The sequence below is a fragment of the Hakea prostrata genome, chromosome 3, assembly GCF_041222555.1.
Source record: "Hakea prostrata isolate BN-2017 chromosome 3, UWA_Hpros_2, whole genome shotgun sequence".
Lineage (NCBI taxonomy): Eukaryota > Viridiplantae > Streptophyta > Magnoliopsida > Proteales > Proteaceae > Hakea > Hakea prostrata.
In genome coordinates, this window is record NC_142602.1 from 26,525,943 (window position 1) to 26,546,209 (window position 20,267).

Consider the following 20,267-nt stretch of genomic DNA (forward strand, 5'->3'; position numbering starts at 1 on the left):
ACTAATAAAGTGAGGGAGTATCACAACCGTATGTCATGAATTCGTCCAAAGGTGTTTTCATGATGATATATGTGTGCTCTTCTCGTTAGTCACATTTTCTGTCTATAACAATATGATTGTTATTGAGATTCTTAAAAATCAAACTTCAAGAAATTGTTGATGATGTGTTGTTAACCACACATTCTTTGTTCCGAGTAACGTGGATATGACTCATAAGAGTATAGAAGACAAAGTTGATTTTTGCGAGGTGAAAAGTAGTTATGTTCTTTTACCGCCCATTAAGAAGTCCATCAAGGAACACTTGATGAATTGTTTACCCACCGAATGCACTGCTTTGAAATTGTTGAATGCGAGCGTAAAGATACTAAGTCTCATCTAGTGTTGAAATAAGTATATTTCGTAAGAGTTTTTTTATCATAAGGTGTGATGGTTTTGGAGGAGTTAGGGATTATTTCATCAGATGATTATTTTTTAAGATAAAACTCATGATTCCTAATGTTTCTTTTATTACCCTTGCTATTATCCATCAATGCCCTTTGCATCCTCTACCGAGTTTGGAATTATAAAGATCAATACCTTTTTCCGAGAAGAAACTTTGTTCTTATGAGCATCAATACTCATAAAAATGTTCAGTGGTAAAGACTAAGAGTCCGGTCGACTAACAATTTGGGACTCGTGAAAACTTCCTTATAAATAAAGATGATTGTTGTAAGTAGAAGTTGCATTGAGTATAAGGTCCGGTTAACTAAGTGCGAAAATGAAAGCTATGATTCCTTGGTTTTTGTTTGAAGATTTGATTTTCTCTTGTCCCATTCAATCATGGTGTCTAGATAGTGGTCCTTATTCCTCCACCTTGCGTATAAATTATTATTTCATCATATTTGTTGATGACCACTCTTAATATGGTTTTTGTATTCAATTAAAGAATAATCTAAATCTCTAAGATCTTCAAGAATTTTTTAGACTGAAGTTAAGAAATTGTTAGATCTGACGGGAGGAGAGTATTATGCTGATATGAGGATGCCGACAGCTTAAGGGCCCATTCGCCAAATACTCGAAGATTCGGATATAGTTGGTCCGCTCACTATGTTTGATAGTCCCGAGCAAAATTGTGTAACCGAAAGGCTTAATCACAATTTTGTGAACATAGTGAACAGATGGTATGAAAACTATTTTGTCCCAATTATTTTTTATAAGGTGAAGCCCCGATAACATCCTCTTATATCCTTGATCATGTTCCTTTCCAAATATGTTCTTTTTTTTACTCCTTTTCCATTGCAAATTATTCATAAATCTAACTTAAACCATTTTAGCGTTGAGTTGTTCCAAATCTAAGGTTGAATAATCAAGTATTGTAGAAATTGGAACATAAAAGTTTTTCATTGTTAATTTGTTTCTTACTCAGATCTTGTTTTACCATCATTGTTAAGACAACAGAATTGTGAATTCTTAAATAGTTTTCTGAGTTTGATATAGCCAAGAAATGTAGCTTGTTCCCGACTATTTGATATAATGAACATGAATATAACATTGGCATTATGGTTGACCCAATACTAAAAAGTTGTTTTTAATTAGATTTATGATTGGGTGCAACGAGATATATGATATAGTTGATGAGACAATATGATGTTTGGGAAGCTTGTTAAGTTGCCCAAAGGCTTTAAACCCATTTATTTTAAGTGGGTGTATAAGACTAATAAATATTCACGAAGAAAGATTGTAAGGTTTAAAACCGATCGCAGCTAAAGAGTTTACTCATAAAGAGGAAGTAGACTAGTGAAATTTTCTCACCTATCTCTTCTAAGGACTCTTTTAGAGTTATACCAAATAGATGTGAAGATTGCCTTTCTAATTGAAAACCTTAATAAAGAAGTCCATGTCATTTAGCCTGAGGATTTTGCGGTTGATGACCCTGAGGATTTTGCGGTTGATGATTTTAATCATCTTGGTGTAGACTCAAGAAGTCTAATTTGTGGTTTTAAGTAAGCTTCCAACTATGGTGTTTAAAGATTAATAATATTGTGACTTCATTCGATTTTGTTGAGAAACTTGTAGATCAATATATATATATGGCAAGGTCATGGGAGAAATTTTATCTTTCTCATTATTTATGTTGATAATATTTTGCTCACTAGTAGTGACGTTGGCCTACTGCATAAAGACCGAGCAATTGTTATTTGAGAATTATGATATAAAAGACCTTGGTAAGGCATCTTTGTCTTGGGCATTGAGATCCATAGGATTGTTTATGCTATTTATTGGATCTTTCTCGAGGGCATATATAATTTATATTTAAAGAAGTTCAAGATGCTAGATTGCATACTTGAGAATGGTTTTGATTCTCAAGGGAGATACACTGAGCTTATTACGCTTGTCCTATAAAGGATACTGAGAGAGAACAATTGAAGAAAGTATCTTATCTTGAGATACTTGAAGAGGACAATTGATGATAAGATAATCTACAAGCTTGTTCCAGACCTATAGCATTAAGGTATATATATTTGACCTTGCTAATTGTCCGAATAATAAGAAGTCTACTTGAAGTTGTTTTCCTTGATGGCATGAGGGATAATATTGTGAAAAGTGTAAAATAAGGTAAAATTACTTATTTCATCATAAAGGTTGAGTTTGCTACATGTTATGGGGCTTACTCAAATTGTTTGATAAAGAATCTCATCGATAATTGACAATTCTATTTTAACATTTTTGCATAGATCCATCCAGCTGTACTATGATCACAATTCAGTTGTGTTGTTTATTAACAACAAGAAATGTGGATCATAGGGTCTAAATACATGATGGTCGAGTATTTGACCACTAAAGAAAATTGTTTGGTTAAGGAACCTCATTAGACAGTTGACATTTTTTTTTTATTGTGGATAGATCTATCCAGCTTGTACCGTGATAACAATTCTTGTGTTGTTTGTTAACAACAATAAGGGTATCACAGGGTCTAAACACATGGAAATTAAGTATCTGACTATTAAAGAAAAGGTTAAAGAATGTGACACCACAGTAGAGCATATTTGTACAGATAATATGGTTATAGATCCCCTAACTAAGGGTCCCCGCCCGACGCTTTGATAGACATGCGGTAACTATGGGTTTAGGAGGAACCTTAGATGCGTTGTTTAGTGGGAGTTTGAGAACTTTGCTCTATTGTGTAATAAGGTATTCTATCTCGTACTTGTCTCTTGTATGCACCGATAATTTATTTGAATTCAATAAAGTTCTTTGGTGACATATTAATCTTCACATTATTATCATGTTGCATGTTATGAAAGTCTTAAAGTATGTGTTAACTTTAAGCAAAAGCTAAGGCATTCATGTATTAGCCTTAAGGTGTGTCATGTAACACATAAAGTTAAAACTCGAGTTATAAAGATGACACAGTTCGTGGGAACCATAATGTACATATAATCTCATTTTTGTGGCATTGAGTCACAGGTTCGAACCATAATGTACATGCTTTCGTGGCATTGAGTCACAGGTTTGTAGGAACCATAAAGTATATTCTTTTGTGGCATTGAGTCACAGGTTCGTGGGAACCATAAAGTATATTCTCTCGTGGCATTGAGTCGTTCTGGGAACCATAAAGTGAGAGATTTGGATTGACAACGAATGACACATGAGGATTTCTATAAAGTGTCATTAGTTGCCACACTACCATATTGCATCTATTTTCGTAAGTTAAGAGTATTTGTGACCATGGATGGTCCCTGTTGCATAAAAGATGCACACGCCATGATTCGGTACTTAAGGCTCTATGTGAAGGGATTGAGCTCTAGGATTATCCTCAGACCAATATAAAGTTGTGCACATAAAGGTCAAAATGTTTTCAATGTATCTTTTTCAAATGTTTTCTTAAAACAAAGGAGATGTTTTGTTTTACTCGACTGTGTCACAATCAATATAGCCCAGTGGGAGAATGTTAGAATATTAATTGAATATTCCACATGGTGGGCTTCATTGATTGTGTTACACTTTGATTTGGTTTCTTATTGGTCCGATATGGGTAATATCGCTACTAGAACTCTTATATGGTGGCTAGTGTGGCTAATAGGAACCGTTAGATCTTGATGGACGATCTACGGTTTGCCTATATAAGGATGCTAGGTCCCTCCTCTAAACCCTAATCATAATCACAATCACATCCGCTTAGTCGAAAGGATATACCATCAAGCCGTGAATAGGGAGGAGTCTAGAGGAGAAGATCCAACATCAAGTTGATCATAGAATCAACTTCCACCTCAAGTTTGTTCCTAGTGGGAGACATAAAGAAGATATTCCGCTGCGCTTCGTCTCCAATAGAACCATAGAAAGGTATGCTCATCATCATCTTGTGTCATTATCATACTAAGGTGTTTTTAGTCGATCTAGGGGGGGGGGGGGGAGAGAGGAGGGGGGGGGGGGGGAGCTGGGCCCGCCCCCCCCCCCCCTTTTTTTTTGTCCCCCTTGGGGGGGGGGCCCCCGGGGGGGTTGTTTTCCCCCCCCCTTTTCCCCCCCCCCCAAGAGGAGAACCCCCCCTAAATTCAACAAGAAAGATTGTGGGTAGACCCTTGTTCCCTCACCCCCCCCCCCCAAGTGGGTTTCCTTCATAATGCATGGTGAAGTGTGAGGGAAGCATAGACCTCCACAAATTAAGGTAGTTGCCCCCCTACACTAGCTTTTCTACTTTAGTTGTAGAGGTTGAAAGCACTCGTCATGACCTATTGACCTATTCTTGGTTTCCTCCTTGCTCATCACTGATGTGTTGCTCTTCTTGGATTGCTTTCCTTTGATTAGCACCCTCAATAGTAAACCTACTAACATTTACTGCCATTCCCAAGTTGTTGTGGCTGAGATACTTTGTGTAACTTCTCCCTTCTTCCTTCTTATTAGCTGTAAATCTGTCTTTGGTTTCTCTTTCGAGGTTTCCCTTTCGAGGTTTCCCTTTGTTGTTTTCATTTAGTTAGTGATGCTCTATCTATCCCAATAAATATATACAGAAAGTTAACTGTGCTCTTAATTTTCCTTTTTAGGTAGAAGATTGGGAGCTTCATAGTGCAAGCCATCCTTTCATTTAAACAATGAGCCAATATGTGGTTTAGATGAAAAAAAAAATTTATTAAACGTCACAATGTGTCATATTCATATTTCTAAGGCACAAGCTTTCTTAAATTAAAGAAAATTGTTACTAATATTCTCACCCCAATGAACCGAATAAGTCATACTTGTTGAGGTATTTGAGTCATACCCAAATAGGTTGAAGTACTCAAGTTATACCCAACTTATTGTTGAGGTATTTGGGTCATACTCAACTTATGTTCTAATATGAACCATCAGATTAGTTACGATCTAACGGTGTAATGGGCCTTGTAGGAGAGTCCAATTACCAATAGAATTCAGTATTTATTCTATAAATACTAGCTGGAAGCAGCGGTCTGGGTATTCCAAACTAGATACTCAGGGTGTAATGTTTTAAGCAACCTCGTGCTTAAACCCTAACCCTAACTCACACTTTTGAGATTTCATAAAAAAAAGTCATTTGTATTCCAACTTCTTCTCACGGCGCTTCAAATCTAGTAAACAAACGGATCTTAAATGATTGAGAATTTTGAAAACTTTAGATATTATATTTATTTAATAGGAATAATTTATTTATTTTTTATTTTCTGTCTACTTTCTTCAAATGATAATCAACACATATGACATTTTATATCAGAAAGGTACAAAAAGTGATTGAATAAAATTAATCAATTATATATAAAGTAGACTCAATGATTCCCTTTTAATAAGATAAAGTGTGTTATGAAATCTAAGCTTTTTTATTTTTATTTTTTGTAATCAAATGCCAATGCCATTTGTCAACCAAGAACCACACAGATCCATTTCCACTTCTTTTCAGGTTAGTTGTCCCTTGTCATATAATTCCTTGGTAGTGCATTCAACTTTATTTATTTATTTATCTCTTTTTTTTTTGAGACAAGAACAAATGGGAATTCGAGCACATTACCCTACCACCTTATGTTAGGAGGATTGTATCTTTCACCTTCTTAATTAAGTCTCAAATGTATCATCTCCCCCAAACAAATACTGGAAAATAGAAAACCATTTAGCAATGCTATGAGAACATTTTGACCTTATAGGAATTGTTGATACAAAATTCTGCTCGTCCTTCCCTGTCAAGATCTTGCAAAACACGTGCTCGACCTTGGGTGGTCGAGGTACGTCTTTGACGAGCAAGTCACATCACTATATATGAAGCCTAGTTAAGATGCTTGATATATTCTATATTAATGCCCAAACAAATTTTATAATTAATGTCAACACTTAGGAACATCTAGTTGTAACATGTAAGTATGGACCTAATCTAACCACGTAGATGTCATTACCTAATCGTACTTGTTGTAGGTGTAGCATAGTTATGTCGAGAGTTAAGACTATTCTACTCTTAACCCAGTGTAAATTATAACTTAATATTCTAATAATAGATTTCATTTCCGTTGACAAAGTATTAAATACTTCACTATCCAATCTGAAGACTTAATACCATCGTGATATCATCCGAGACCCTCGCCAATGTCTTGTATGAGTTGATGAGAACTCATTCTTTTGTGTTTTTCATTTATATTTGTTGGATATCAATTCCATCATTGCGGCAAGACTATCTTTATTTTGTTTGAATTATTGTTCTTATCATTGAATGATTCAGCATCATGCAGCCATGCCAATCATGTAGACCTAACCATAGAATTTTCTTTTGAAAGAAAAAAAAAAAAAAAAACCTTATCTCTTTGGCACCAACCCTAGTTTGAAATAACAATATCTACTAAACCACTTTATTCTCAACTAATGGTTTTTTTTATTCCTGGTATAAGATCCTCTAATGATGATTTTTAAAAAAATGTTAGAATTCTTAATTGCAGGCTGGGGAGCAAATGATTTATGATTGCCAAATAGAAAAACCATTAAAAAGATGTACCACAGGCTTGGGTGTCCTTGTCATGGGCCCTGACAAGGTATGGTAGTGGATGCAGTGTCACCAGCCCAACAAAAACAGGAGCAACTGGGTCATTTGTGGCCCTTCTTAGTGTCGACTAGCCTGGAACTTTGTAGAGAATGAGCCACACAAGACACTAAATAAGTTAGAGGTCCCTCAACTTTAAATAATGTTTAAAGTATCGATATCAAGTATCATATCGGTTAGGTAATTTTAAGAGAGCATTGTCTTGAATCTGTATTGTATTTTAGACCAATGTACTTTAGATAGACGAATCGATCTGTATCGTATCAATTGTATCTAATTATAGCCCTGTGAACTACCAGCACAAGCATTGGCCCTATCAACATAGCCATCCCATAAACCTAGTATAATCCACAGAAGCGGTAGCGATCTCATGTCCAGGTCATACTACACAATGCAAAATGTCGAGGAGTAAAGGAGATTCAAACCTAAGACATGGGGACTACCAAACTACATGGGACTTGCAAGGATTTTTGTTTGCTGATGATATGTGTCATTTAGTCCAATGGTTCAAACAATTTTATTTTTTTTTAATTTTTTTTAAGTTTTAAAAAGTTTTCTAAACTACAATTTTTTTTTTTGGGTCAACTTCTAAACTGCGTTAATCCTAGGGGTGTCAATGGTGCGATTTGGCGTGGTGTCGGGCTAAAAAACACCTAGCCCAAACACGGCCCATTAGCAAAATAACGGTTTCAGGCCGGTTTCGGTTTGGTGCGGTTTGGATTCAGGCTAACTAACGGTTTGGACTGACAGTTTAGATTCAGACGGTTTATGATGTATAAGAAGAAAAAAACAAGAAGAAACAATTGAGCATCCAACAACAAAAGCAAAAATTATATACAAGAATAATATTGTGAAATTTATACCTTGATCAAGAATGACTAATGATCAAATTTTAATAAGAGCTGAACCAGAGCTCATACCACTCGAGAAAGCCAAGATGATGTACACCATACAAATACCATTGTACCTAATTGACAACAGAACCAGTATAAAAGAAATCTAGGAGCTTCGGCTGGAACATCTACAAAAATTAGCAAAGAACCTGAATTGCAAAAATTCACTAGTAAAGAAAAACAAAAATTTAAAAAGAAAGAGAACACCAAAATAGACAAACAGATGGGACAAAATAAAAAAAAAAGGAAAAAGATGGATGGCACCACCATTTTGGTGGCGAAGTGGGGGAACTTAGAAGAAGAAAAAGCAAGAAAGCAAAAGGAATTTAAGGGGGCTGATGGAGGCGATTTCATTAGGATTAACCAAATATGAGTCTGTAGGTTAAAAATTAATTCTATCACCTGGTTCCTTCTGCAAGAGATCAGCATTCAAGCCGTTACTTTGTATCTTTTAGGTTAGCATTGGGCAATTCAGTCACGCCCGGCTTGGTGGGCGACATGCTGAGGCAAGGGGGGGAAAGGGGGATTGGGTCACAGAGAGACAGCAACAAGATTTGTTAGCTAGGATTACTTGGGTCTCATTGTGAATTCAATTGTCATTGGCGGTAATAGATTTTGGGAAATTCGAAAAGGTTTTTTTACATGAACAATAATATATTAACTCTTTTGCTCCTATATTCTTACCCATTGGATCATTACAAAAACACGTACGTCCCAATGTCCTATGCGCTGCACCCACCTGAACAAAAATAAAAAAAAATCCGACCACGGGAGTGAGCTTGGACCACTCGACCCCCACCCTCAGTGGTGGTTATGTTTATCTGACGTTGAGTGAAACAACCTTGAGAGCATTATATCAACACAAGCTGATAGGATGGGCTGCTGTTGTTCCACACACATTTCCAGTGCAATAGATGCACTTTTCTCTCCCTGATGGATGGCTACCCCAATTGATTTAGGACTTTCACCATTCACCACACGCAAGAACACACAACACAACCAAGGCCAACTGAAAGGAAGGGTTGGTTACATTCAGGAACATGGTTGATGTCCGACGGGAAAAGAATCAAGAGCGTATTATATATCTAGTGTCCAATACACCCACCCCCCCACTTCAGTATCCCCCACAATTACAAGTTTACAACTTGACAAAAACTTATACCATCCCATACCCCTCGTTTTTTTCTTCCTCTCCTCTCCTTTTCTGTACATGATACATCATCTCATCACCCAAATTACAAATACAAAACCGAATATGAGATTGAAAACAAAAAGACATTATACCCCCCCCCCTCCCTGAACCCGGAACCTATACCCCACATCCAATTCTGACCCCTGCTTTTATTCATTTACATGATGAGCAAAAATAAACCACCCCCCTCCCCCTCCCCCTCCCTCCCTCCAGTATCCTTCTTCAAGGCTAACAAGTTTTACAATTTCACCTAGGCTGAGGTCGTACCTGAAATGAACGAGCTGGTCGAACTGGTGGCTGAAGTGTTGGGCTACCTAGCAACATACTATGTGACCGAGTCACCATGTCAACCATGGTTGGCGTCTGGTATGCCTGTATAAGACTTGTGCCATCTATGGAGTCTCCACGAGTAGTTGCCCTCTGCCATGAGTGAGAGCTCAGACCAGACAGCACATATGCTCTTCCGGATGCTTCGTACATTTGCCTGCTAGCCATCCTCTCCTGCAGCTCCTTAAGCTCTGCATCCAGAGCTACGCAGAGCCTGTCTCCAGCTCGTGCTGATGCAGTTTCTGCCAATGCTCTACGGCAGCTCTCCAGGTTAGACACCGCACCAGTGAGGTCGCCACGCTCCGCAGCAGCTCGTGCTGCACCCATTGCATCAGCAGCTCGTAGCCTGTTTTGTTGCCTGTCTACCTCTATAGACAACACCCTCTGTCCAGCGATTTCAGGTCTCTGAATTCTAACTTCATCCCCTTCCAAAGTCACCGTCTCTTTTGTCACAGGGTCCCTGTAAACACAACGCACCTTCACTAATGATGTCATGCCACTGGACTCACCAGCTGCCGGAACATTCACCGACAAAAGAAAGTCCCTTTCCTCATCTGCATACAGATCACCAACATCAATGTAGCCAGTCCGTGCATCATTTGCCACGTGGCTTGAGTAACTTCCTGCTTTCAGTGAACAGAGATGAAGACCTGGATGCACACACTCAATCTCTACCAGCAATTCCTGAACAACTACACTCAAGAGACCACCTATGCACTGAGCAAATGCATCCTGGATCACACCCTCAGCCTCTATGAAGGAGAATGTCCCCCCAGAAGTCTCTGAGATCGAATGCATTGAAGCAGCATCATGATCTGCACCAAATCCAAATGCATGGACCGGGATCTTACAACCAGTGGCACCACTGCCACGGACAGAGAATGGCAGAAGAGACTGATAATCTGGCCGTGGTTGGGCTCCTCCAGGACTACTGACAGTATAGGTATCCTGCCCATCAGATAATAAGATGATACTGCAAACAGGATTCTTCTCCCGGCGTTCTTCCATAACCTTTGCACCCTTCCTCAGACCCTCAGCAATATTTGTTCCACCATTCGAAATCAGGGAGTTCACAGCCTGAAGAGCATGCTGCTTCCCAGCATCTGTCATTCGACGGAGACAGAACAATCGACGTGCTGTGGAGGAGAAGGCGATCACTGACAACCGATCAGAAGGGCCAAGGTTTTGTATTACAAAACCCATTGCTCTCTTCAGTAATGCAAGCTTGGTACCTGCCATGCTGCCACTAACATCAAGTACAGTGACAAGATCAACTGGAGCACGAGATGCTTGTGCTGCTGCTGCCAAGTTAGCTGGACCTCTGCCTAAGACTTGGCCAGAACTCGCAACCGGAGCCTTAAGATGGATTAGAACATTAAAGCCCTCATGGGACTTGAGACGTGAAACAGAAGAAACCTCAGGATATGTCTTCAACTCCATTGTTCTATTGGAATTGTTGTCCAAATCATCCTCCCAAGAAGAGGTTCTCTCAGCAATATCAGACTGGATACCCAAAGGATCATCATCATTGAATAAACTTGGCTCAGGAGCCTGAAAGACAGACGCAATGTGCCTATGGGAACCTGCGCGAGTAGGAGGGAGTCTGCGTACTACCGTCATCCATGCATCATCTTGGGGCCAATCTACTGGGTTGATTCTTGCCCTCCCATGCGGGAGGTCTGAACTAGGACCTTGAAATGGGACCTCCTTCCATTTCGCTCTACAAACAGGACAAACTTGATTGCCATGCTTCACATTAGAAGCAATGCACTGAAAATGGAAAGCATGAGAACATTCGGCAGTGAATATGGCATGGCCCTGGCCTGGTTTCATGCTGGCTAGGCATATCGCACAGGTTCGCTGCAAGAAAAAAGGATAAGTTAAGAGACATAATCGCCCAATTCAACCAATGCTATGTTGGAAGCAAGCAATAAGAGAATTATACAGGATTGTCAAAATCCATTTATTGACAAAAAGGAATATTGAAATATAATATAGTTCATATGTTAGAAAGAGGAACGAAAAGTAATTTGAAAATATCTAAGGTTATAGCATCATCAGTTGATGTTTAGCCGTTGCCAATGTACCATGCAACAGAAACTATAAATCTCTAATACCAGCCCTACTTTATGCCAACTCATCAGTGTATAAGATACTTTTCACCATTTAGTTAATCATCAGCTTTTCGAAAGAAATAAATAACTCTAGAAAGCATTTGCGTGCTCAACTTGCCTTACACAACATGTATATGAACTCAACTTAGGTCTCTGAAATAGTGTGATTCAAAGGTAGAATAAACAAAACCTGTTACATAAATAGCTCTTTGATTAATGAGAGGTCATGGAAGAAAACTGTTTGATTATTTTATCAAATAGGTGCCATCACACTTTTAATGTTGACTACCATGGTAACATAATCATCACGATTTAACATCAGTGACTTTAACTGGAAAGTGAACAAAGGATGGAAATTTGAAAAAGTATTTGTTACAGGTGTGAAACAAATAGTATCAGCTTTTCAATGTCACGCCATAACATATATCTGAAGTCAAGAGATCCATGCTTTATCGTAGAACAAGCAAGGTATGATAAACAGAACCAATCAGGCGTATTTATGTGTCCAACTGTGCAAATTAAAAGCCAGACAATTTTCTGGGGAAAAAATACACAGAGAAGGAAGAATCACCCGCCCGCCAGGAAAAGTAAACAGCCATTGCCAAGCTTTTACAAATTGAGAGGTGGTGGATACAATGGAAAACTAGCAAAATCGGAAACTGCGACTTTGAAAAGTATGGACAATAGCACCTTACAATAATGATGAAAAGCTTTCATGGCAATCACGAAAGAAAAAACACAGCTCATCCATTAAAAAAAGAAGGAGAAATCACGAGCTACTGTAAGATCTTGATAAAAGGAAAATACAATTGGCGGTCCTACCCTTCGGCGATGCACCCCACCCCATCCCCACACGCAAAAGATAATACCAACAATAATAATAAATTAAATAAAATTATACACCCCCCACCACCCCAAAAAAAAAAAGAAGAAAAAGGGTCTACAGCCGTTCATGTGTAATGCATAGGAGAGGAACACATACAGGCGACCGGAATAGCTACTTTCCCTTCAACGGACAGGTAAAAAGTAAACATAACCTGAATATTTTCTTCTCTAATACGCCAAACGACAATGGTCTAAAAAGGGACAACATTGCTTTACCCCCACAAGGCAGTGCAAGAAAACAACAAAACGCAGGATAATATCAACTCAGGCGCCTGATAAAATTTTCATGAATTATTGAGATAAAATTGAAATCGAATGAAGCATAATAAATTGGAAAGAAAATAAGCCAATTGGTTTCCGCTAATTAAGCCTTTAAAGTTGACACATAACACAGGAATCGAATGGAAATAAAGTGAAACATAGATAATCGTTCATGCTAATCTCTTTAATAGAACCAGGTCGAAATCGAAGGCCAAAAGACTGAAAATGAGACAAAGTCAAAATAGTTGCAGCAGAGAAAATGGTAACAGTAAAATAAAAACTTGTAATATAAAAATTAAAAAAAAAAATCCTGCAGATCTCAAACTCTAGACGTTCTTCAACTGAACAAGAAAATATCCCTTGGCCCCAATTTAAAGAAGTAAAAAAAAAAAAAGACGGATACAGACGGATATTTTCTAAGAAGATAAAACAAGAGATTCTTCTACCCCAAAAAAAAAAAAAAAAAACAAGAGATTCAAAGTTTCCACAGAAAAATCTCTTAATCCCAAGTGTAAGTGCTTCTATTCATTCAGAACAGTGGAAAACCATCGGCTACACAGAAAGAATGGACTACCAGATAGAGAGATCAATGGAACATCATAGCAGTAAATGACAATAAGAGAATCAAACCTTTAAGGATCTGCTGCCGCTTTTCGACAGCCGAAGACCCGAAGAAGATGGGGAGGGAGACGCGGACATTCCAGATCGAGAATCTGAGTTCCGGGACGCTGGAGAAAGCTCAGACACATCGGAATACCTCCCAGCAGCATCAAGAGATGGGGGAGTATCATCCAGAGTCCTCGGAACGTAAACACAGAGATGCATACCGAGAGCAACCTTCGCTTTTCTCCATTTACTACTCATTTTGCTAAGATCTGACAGGAGCTTCAACGATTCTTCACAAAGTTCTCAGGTCCTTCATATAGGTACCGAAATCTTGAACCAGAACAAGCACATTCAAGAAGCAAAACCAAACAAGCCAACGACTTTCGGATGCAGTTTCAGATATTCGAAACCAGAGACGTGGCTTCCAGAAATAAAAAAGAAAAAACAGAACCAGTTCTCCAAATGCTAAGAGATTCCAGGAAGGGTGTGAAGATCCGAAAATTACAAGAGAATACCAGACTGAGAAAGAAAGGCTCAACTTTAAGAAAAGCAGAAATTGAACTCGAAAACCAAAGAGCTTTTAAACGAAGGTACGGTGGGTAATGTGAAGAGCAAAGACCAAATTAGCGATCTATATTATATAGCTTTTTCACACTTGTTTATTCAACTTCAACGTGATGAAAGATGAGAAAATTCAAAGGCGCACAAGCCAAAACACATCAACCACTGAACCACGTCAGTAAAAGGAATTAGTCGTGAAAAACAACACATGCTCGCTTGCTTGCTTTGCTTTGTTCTCCGGTTCCTTTCTTGACTTCTTGGCCGCCATTAGAGTTCTGGTTTTGACCTTCCATCGAGCTTCACAGCTGCCTTTTCCTTTTCCGCACCTGAATATCATCCGATACAATCGCTGTTGCTGATAAGCTTGTTTCTCGTCTGAGCAAAAACTCAACCTAGGGTTTTATACTGCTCAATATGTTAAATTCCGAAATTACCCTTTCGTGCTTTGAATATTATCACCTTTCTGCACATATGAATAATTAATGAGAATTCCGCTGGGTCCCACTGTTCGGCGTATTACGCCATCAAAGCCAACCATAAGACACTCACTACCTGGCAGACTGTCAATTCTCGTTTCGGTTTTCTTTTCAAAAAACTCAAAATCAAAACCAGACCGGTTTGGTTCAATTTTTATCCAATTCTATTTTTGGTAAGAAATGCATTTCAGAAGAACAATGAACACCAATTCTAGTTATGGTAGTGGTGATGTGTCACAGTTATATCGCTGCTCCTGACTAGACCTCCTCTTGTTCTCAGGATGATGAGTCCTACAAAAAGGGTTAGACGCGAGCCGGCTCGGGTGACGGGCAACTGCCTCCGATGCCTTAGTCAAACAGTGAACAAGTTAAAATCTCGTGCAAGAACTACACAAGACTATGTTCAAAATGTATTGGATGCTTATTGGAGAGGCGAGTCCTTGTTTTTATACTGTAAGTGTTACCTTTTACGGATTTGGTAAGTTTACCCGATGAGGGTTGTTGATTCTCCTGAGGATTATGTCTCCATTGTCATTGGTCCAGTTCAATCAGCTGCTAAGTTGACCTTCCATATTGAGTGTTGTTGCCATATGAGTCCAGCGTATGTGACGCCTTGATCAAGTTAGTCGGTAACTGTCCCGACTATATGACATGTTAAGCCCCCACAAGAGTCTAAACCAGTCGGGTAGGAAACTCCCGTATCAATCGGATTTGTCTCGACGGATATCGGCACCGGAGCGAGATATCGTTTTCTCAATTGATTGATAGCGAGAGCGAAATACTATAAATACTAAAATTAGGAAGTGAGATTTAAAAGCTGCACATTAATGTAGAGCACCTGCTGCCAGCGGTTGAGATTAAATTTTCGTACATGCATTTAATGTATTGTACTGAAGTTGAACCGAAAATCAAATGTTTGGGTCTGTTAGCAATCACGTCATGACCATGAACCATGAGAAGAAAGAAAGGGAAAGAGGGCATAGAAGTCATTTAAAGTTGGTTGGCGGGGTTAGTTGGGAGAAGAAATAAATTGGCATGTTAAATTTGGGTGACGAACCAGTAGATTCTTTAATGCACCAATAACAGTGATAGGCCCCAACTACTCACGTGCTGGTCTTAATACTCCAAGACAAAAAAGACAGTCCTGTCTACGGAGCAAAGCACGGGTTTTAAGGGCCGGACTGTTGGGATCCGGCTCCTTCGGTAGGAGCCCCGTGCCCTCTTTTATATGTTATTTAATATTTACTCCAAAACTCAAAAAAATATTATATTTAAAAAAAAAAACTCTAATAATTTAATTACTAATTTTACAGCAAATTAGCATTGACATTTCTTTTATGTTTCACAACTACAAGCATCCTAGAGTTGGACTTAGACAGATTAGTCTCATAATTATTCTAATCTTAATATTACTCCTAATTATATAAAATGACCATAATATCCTTATTGTACAATGAGTTGTTTTCTAGCTCTCTTTTATTCTTTAAAAAACTCCAGTTTGCTGTTAAAAAGTCAAATACTAATTGTGAGATCATATAGCTAAGTTGCTAGATTAGATGTTGCAAATGTGTCGTTTAACTTGCAAATTCATTATAATATTTCGTCCAAAATCAACATACCTTAATCTGGGTGGAGTGTTGATTTGAAAATCTTGACGTTGACCGATAAGATTTGGATTACAATTAGTTGGAATGGTGTTGATTTTATAACGCATACTCTAAAAGCAACGAACAAGCATCAGAAGGATTAGGATGAACAATTGCAGAAGTATAAATGAAAAAGCACATCTTTCTGAACATTGCTCTCTCCATCTCCAACTGCTTAAGCTTTTGAGCCACTTCCACCATGTCCAGCAACTTCACTTTGTATCATTGTCGAGTTGGCGTCTACTTTAGGTCAAACTTGATATAAGGGATTAGTAATGGGTTTAATTATTTAAATGTCTTTGAAGTTGTAGTAGCAATCGTATCTAACAAAATAATCCTTTTCTTGCTAACTTAAGATTTGGATGTGTATTATTTATTTAATTACACAAATCTAAATCCCTAAATAAACAAAAATTACCATTTATAATAACTATAGTTAATTAGGATTTGCAATTCATGTTTACGTGCGTTTTAGATATTTTTATCAAGTTGCAACTCTTCTCGGTTAAGTTTGACCTAAAATATAACTATAATGTCATTCTCCACTTAAAGACTTGTAGAGACTTTTAAATTATAGCCAATATGTATCATAAAATACAAAGCTTTATTTACAAACAAGATGTTTTATAGGGATATGTAATCTCTATCTAGAAAACTAAGAGATTTGTACATACGATATATATTTTAAAATAATTTCAGAAATTAAATGTATTCATACGACATATCCATACAAATACCAATATCTGATACCAATCCGGTTCAATCCACTAAACTGTGGACCATAAACCATTGGGTTGAACCCGGTCTATACATTTTACTCTTTTGTATTTGTATTGAGACCAATAAAATTCATTTATAATAATGTACGAAAAGAAAGCAATATCATCATCATCAAGTTCAAGTAGAAACCGGTGGAACTCACGATATAGAGTGGGGCCCTCCGCCCTTGCCCCAGCCAGCACTTCGTGTCCACTAAGTCCATCCATCCATCCATTGCGCATCATGATTTACGACTCAGCTACCACTCACCCTGTCAGGTGGGGTCAACGGACGTGGTGGATAATCATGATGTATCCTACGGTCCCACATTCGTTTTATACTTTTTTCCGAAATTTAAAGATTAAAGAGCGTGCTTTAACTGGTCAACCACAATCCACCTCACCCACACGTGCACAACATCATTCAAAGTCTTCGTGTAGGTCCCAATCCTCTCTTTGCCAACCACAGTTGAAATCTGATTTCGCCCATCCCCACTAAAGATGCCAATCGATTGGTCTTGATTTTCAGTGGGTATTATCCATATATTTTGTTAGAGATCTTCAATGATTTTGTGTTACATCATGTATGCCAAACAGTTCGCCGTTGCCGTCAATTTGGCTAACCGGGTCCCACTTCCAACCTTTTTGGTCTTTTGATTCCCCCTTCTTTATAAAATAAAATGGTATATTCCATATAACCTAGCCCGTCGGGTTGGTTTGGTCCATTGAAGGATTAAACCGGTCGACCCGGTGTTCACCCACTTGTAATCTTATTATTATTCTAGATGGTCCACGTGCTCGTGCAGTGGTTTCCAAAGTCAAACCTGCTGTGGTTCTAAATCAGAATTAATAAAAAACAAAAGATTTTGATTGGCCAGCCGTATGCCAGCTGCGCCCACAATATTTTTCTAATATTCACTTGTGCCTATTTTTATTGGTTCCTTACTAATATGTGTGCCCCACACCCTAATAATTGCGTGCTTAGGCTGAATATTTCTCTACCCAAAAAAAAAATGTCTCAACTGAAAATTTACATTAATCAGTCAAGGATTAACAATGGGATTAGCATAAGAGATAATGATGAGAAGGGATATTATTTAAACTTTTAAGTTTTGGGTGGCGTCTTGATAACCATAAGAAGGAATACATCTTGGACCACGAGATTTTATATACAAAGAAAAAAGTTCAAATACTCTATTGTCGTGCTTCATTTGCATTTCTTCATCATATGTATTTGAGCAGGTCAATCTCTATCAATATTCAGATGTGGATTTCCTCTAAAATATGTAGCGGAGAAGAGCGTAATCCTTTACTTCATTGGTAGAGGATCTCAACTCTCAAGAAAATCTATACATCACATCAATAGTTGTTCTGAATAAGAGTTTAGAATTTCAAATTCTTTAATTTGGACATATAACACGAGTAGTAGACTTATTTTAAAGTGGAACCCATGGTCGAGACATGGAGCACGTCCTTTGTGTCAACGTCAATGTCAATGGAAGAGCGAGCCAGGCATCCAATCCTTGAAGCAAATTGGAATCAATCAATTTGAATAGAGAAATTGATTGGGGTTTTGATATTGATTCTTACCAATTCTCATTGATTTGGACTAATTCAAAAAATTCCTGATTGGGATCTATTCAATTTAGGAAAGTAGGAAAGATTTGAACTAAACCAAACAAGGCCAATCTCGTATCAGATTCTCAATCTTAACATTGATCCCGAATTTCTCATTCCATTTAGATCTAAGAAATTATAAAAGATTAAACAACAATCATAAGGATAGGTTCAAAGTTCACTCACTCAAATATGTTTTTTCCTTTAGCATTGTTGGGTTGCCAAAAGAATTAATTTGCACCTTTCTTTAATCCTTAGGCAATGCCACTAAGTGGATAATGGACCCCATTCCCTTTGCACTCCTTAGATTCCCTCTCCTATGCATTGTATCCTCAACCCTAATTTCAACTCAAGGAATAAAGAAAATAAAAAGCCATGGATAATATTCAATTTTTTTTTTTTTTTTAATATTCATTGTTAATTTGAGTGCCAGTTCGACACTAAACTACTATTGGTCCAACCATGTCTTGAACCACTCAGAATTTTAGTTACAAAGAACTAAGTAAAGACTAGGGTCAAGGTTGAGTATTTAATTATTGTCATGTTCCAAAAGAACCAAGGTTGACCCACGTATTCGATTAGGTAAATAAAAACAATAGCAAGCAGCTAGAGGTGGCCAACATATCATGTTCATCAGGTAACAGCCTCCAACAATCAAGTTAGTAGATGAATGCAACACGTTCTTTAACAAATCTGATGCAAAAGGCTCACAATTGAAGAATTGCAGAGCAAAATGAGAAAACTAGCATAAACCACATGTAGCAAATAGAAGTTAGTTGTGTTCGGCCAATTACCTTTGATTGAGATAGGGATGCCCATGCTAGCTTTCATGTGATACGTCTAAGCTCAATTGGCATGGGACTTAGTCCAGTATTCAGTTCATATAACCATTTTGCAAATTCATTAGTGGGAGCATTATCCACGTTGGTCTGATATCTAAGTATCCCCCTTTAGTAGTGCACGATTATAGAATCCAAGTCATTTCCAACTACAATTCTGGGGATTCTCGAGCATGCACTCTCTCGAACTTCTCCCATCGTTGGGTTAGAGTAATCCCAACCTATTGTCATATGCTATCATTACACCATTTCAAAGATATCGGGTCAAGCCACTTGGTCGACTCGGATACCTCGATCAAAGACCGTGGACACAGTCAGACCACTAGTTCGAGACTCAATTGAAATTTGTATAACAACTATGATTGGCCTACCCTGACCTAGTCTGATCCTACCACCTAGTTTGGTTGTTTCTTGTAAAAATAGCAAAATAATATAGAATTATGCATTGTTTTATTGTTATGTGGTTAATGGTCAAGGTTAGGGTTAGAGTTACATGTTTAACTTAACTCGGATCAGACCAGGATATTTAGGGTTACAAATTGAATGAAGGTCTTAAAGAAACCCAACCTAATTCGAGTCTATTGCAGCCATATTGCTTTTAAAAGAACTTAAAAGCATTCATTTTTAATAATTTCTACATAAAGAATGAGTTTTACCCCCACAAACATTGAGTTGGTGTTGATCTACGTACCCAAGTGCATGCATTAGGATAGATTTAGATAAACCCTAGAAAAAGTATTGTTTATAAAGAGGGGAAAAAGGGGCATTAATAGATTAGGTTTGACTTGGGCATGATCGATTTTGCATGTGACATCACTGATTAGGAAAGTGGGGTAGGAGATGATGATTCTCTATCTGCACTCTGCACTCTGCACTTATGGGTTTGAAATCATTTTCTCCAAAACTCATTAATAGCTCTTATGGAGAATATAATGCATAGTTGACTTTAAAAGTTGAACATTTCACTTTTCTTCTCCTAAAGCTTCTCCTTAAATTCAAATGTTAAGTTTCTTTTGTGAAAAATTTGGATTCTGAAATAGAGAATTTGAGTTGATTTGATTTATTGATTCGATCCAAGAATTC

General features: G+C 37.8%; 1 protein-coding gene across 2 annotated transcripts; it reads right to left on the reverse strand.

Annotated features, from left to right (window-relative positions):
- Positions 1-8,777: 8,777 nt before the first annotated feature.
- LOC149021919 (E3 ubiquitin-protein ligase WAV3-like) lies at positions 8,778-13,585 on the reverse strand. Of its 2 annotated transcripts, none has more exons than XM_089150114.1 (2): positions 11,654-12,381; positions 8,778-11,281 (listed from the first exon to the last, which is right to left on the reverse strand). In XM_089150114.1, the coding sequence occupies exons 1-2, from the start codon at positions 11,663-11,665 to the stop codon at positions 9,341-9,343; spliced, it is 1,953 nt and encodes a 650-aa protein (XP_089006240.1). In that variant the 5' UTR covers positions 11,666-12,381; the 3' UTR covers positions 8,778-9,340. The 2 variants fall into 2 exon arrangements, with proteins under 2 accessions (XP_089006240.1, XP_089006242.1); XM_089150116.1 differs by lacking the exon at positions 11,654-12,381 and adding an exon at positions 13,312-13,585 and having other exon boundaries at positions 8,781-11,281.
- Between the last annotated feature and the right edge of the window lie 6,682 nt (positions 13,586-20,267).

Excerpts from the sequence above, each read along its gene's own strand:
- LOC149021919 (XM_089150116.1), bottom strand. The coding sequence starts at position 13,545 with ATGAGTAGTAAATGGAGAAAAGCGAAGGTTGCTCTCGGTATGCATCTC. Across the intron at positions 11,282-13,311 it reads GCGGCAGCAGATCCTTAAAG|CGAACCTGTGCGATATGCCT; the intron begins GTTTGATTCTCT and ends TTTTTCTTGCAG.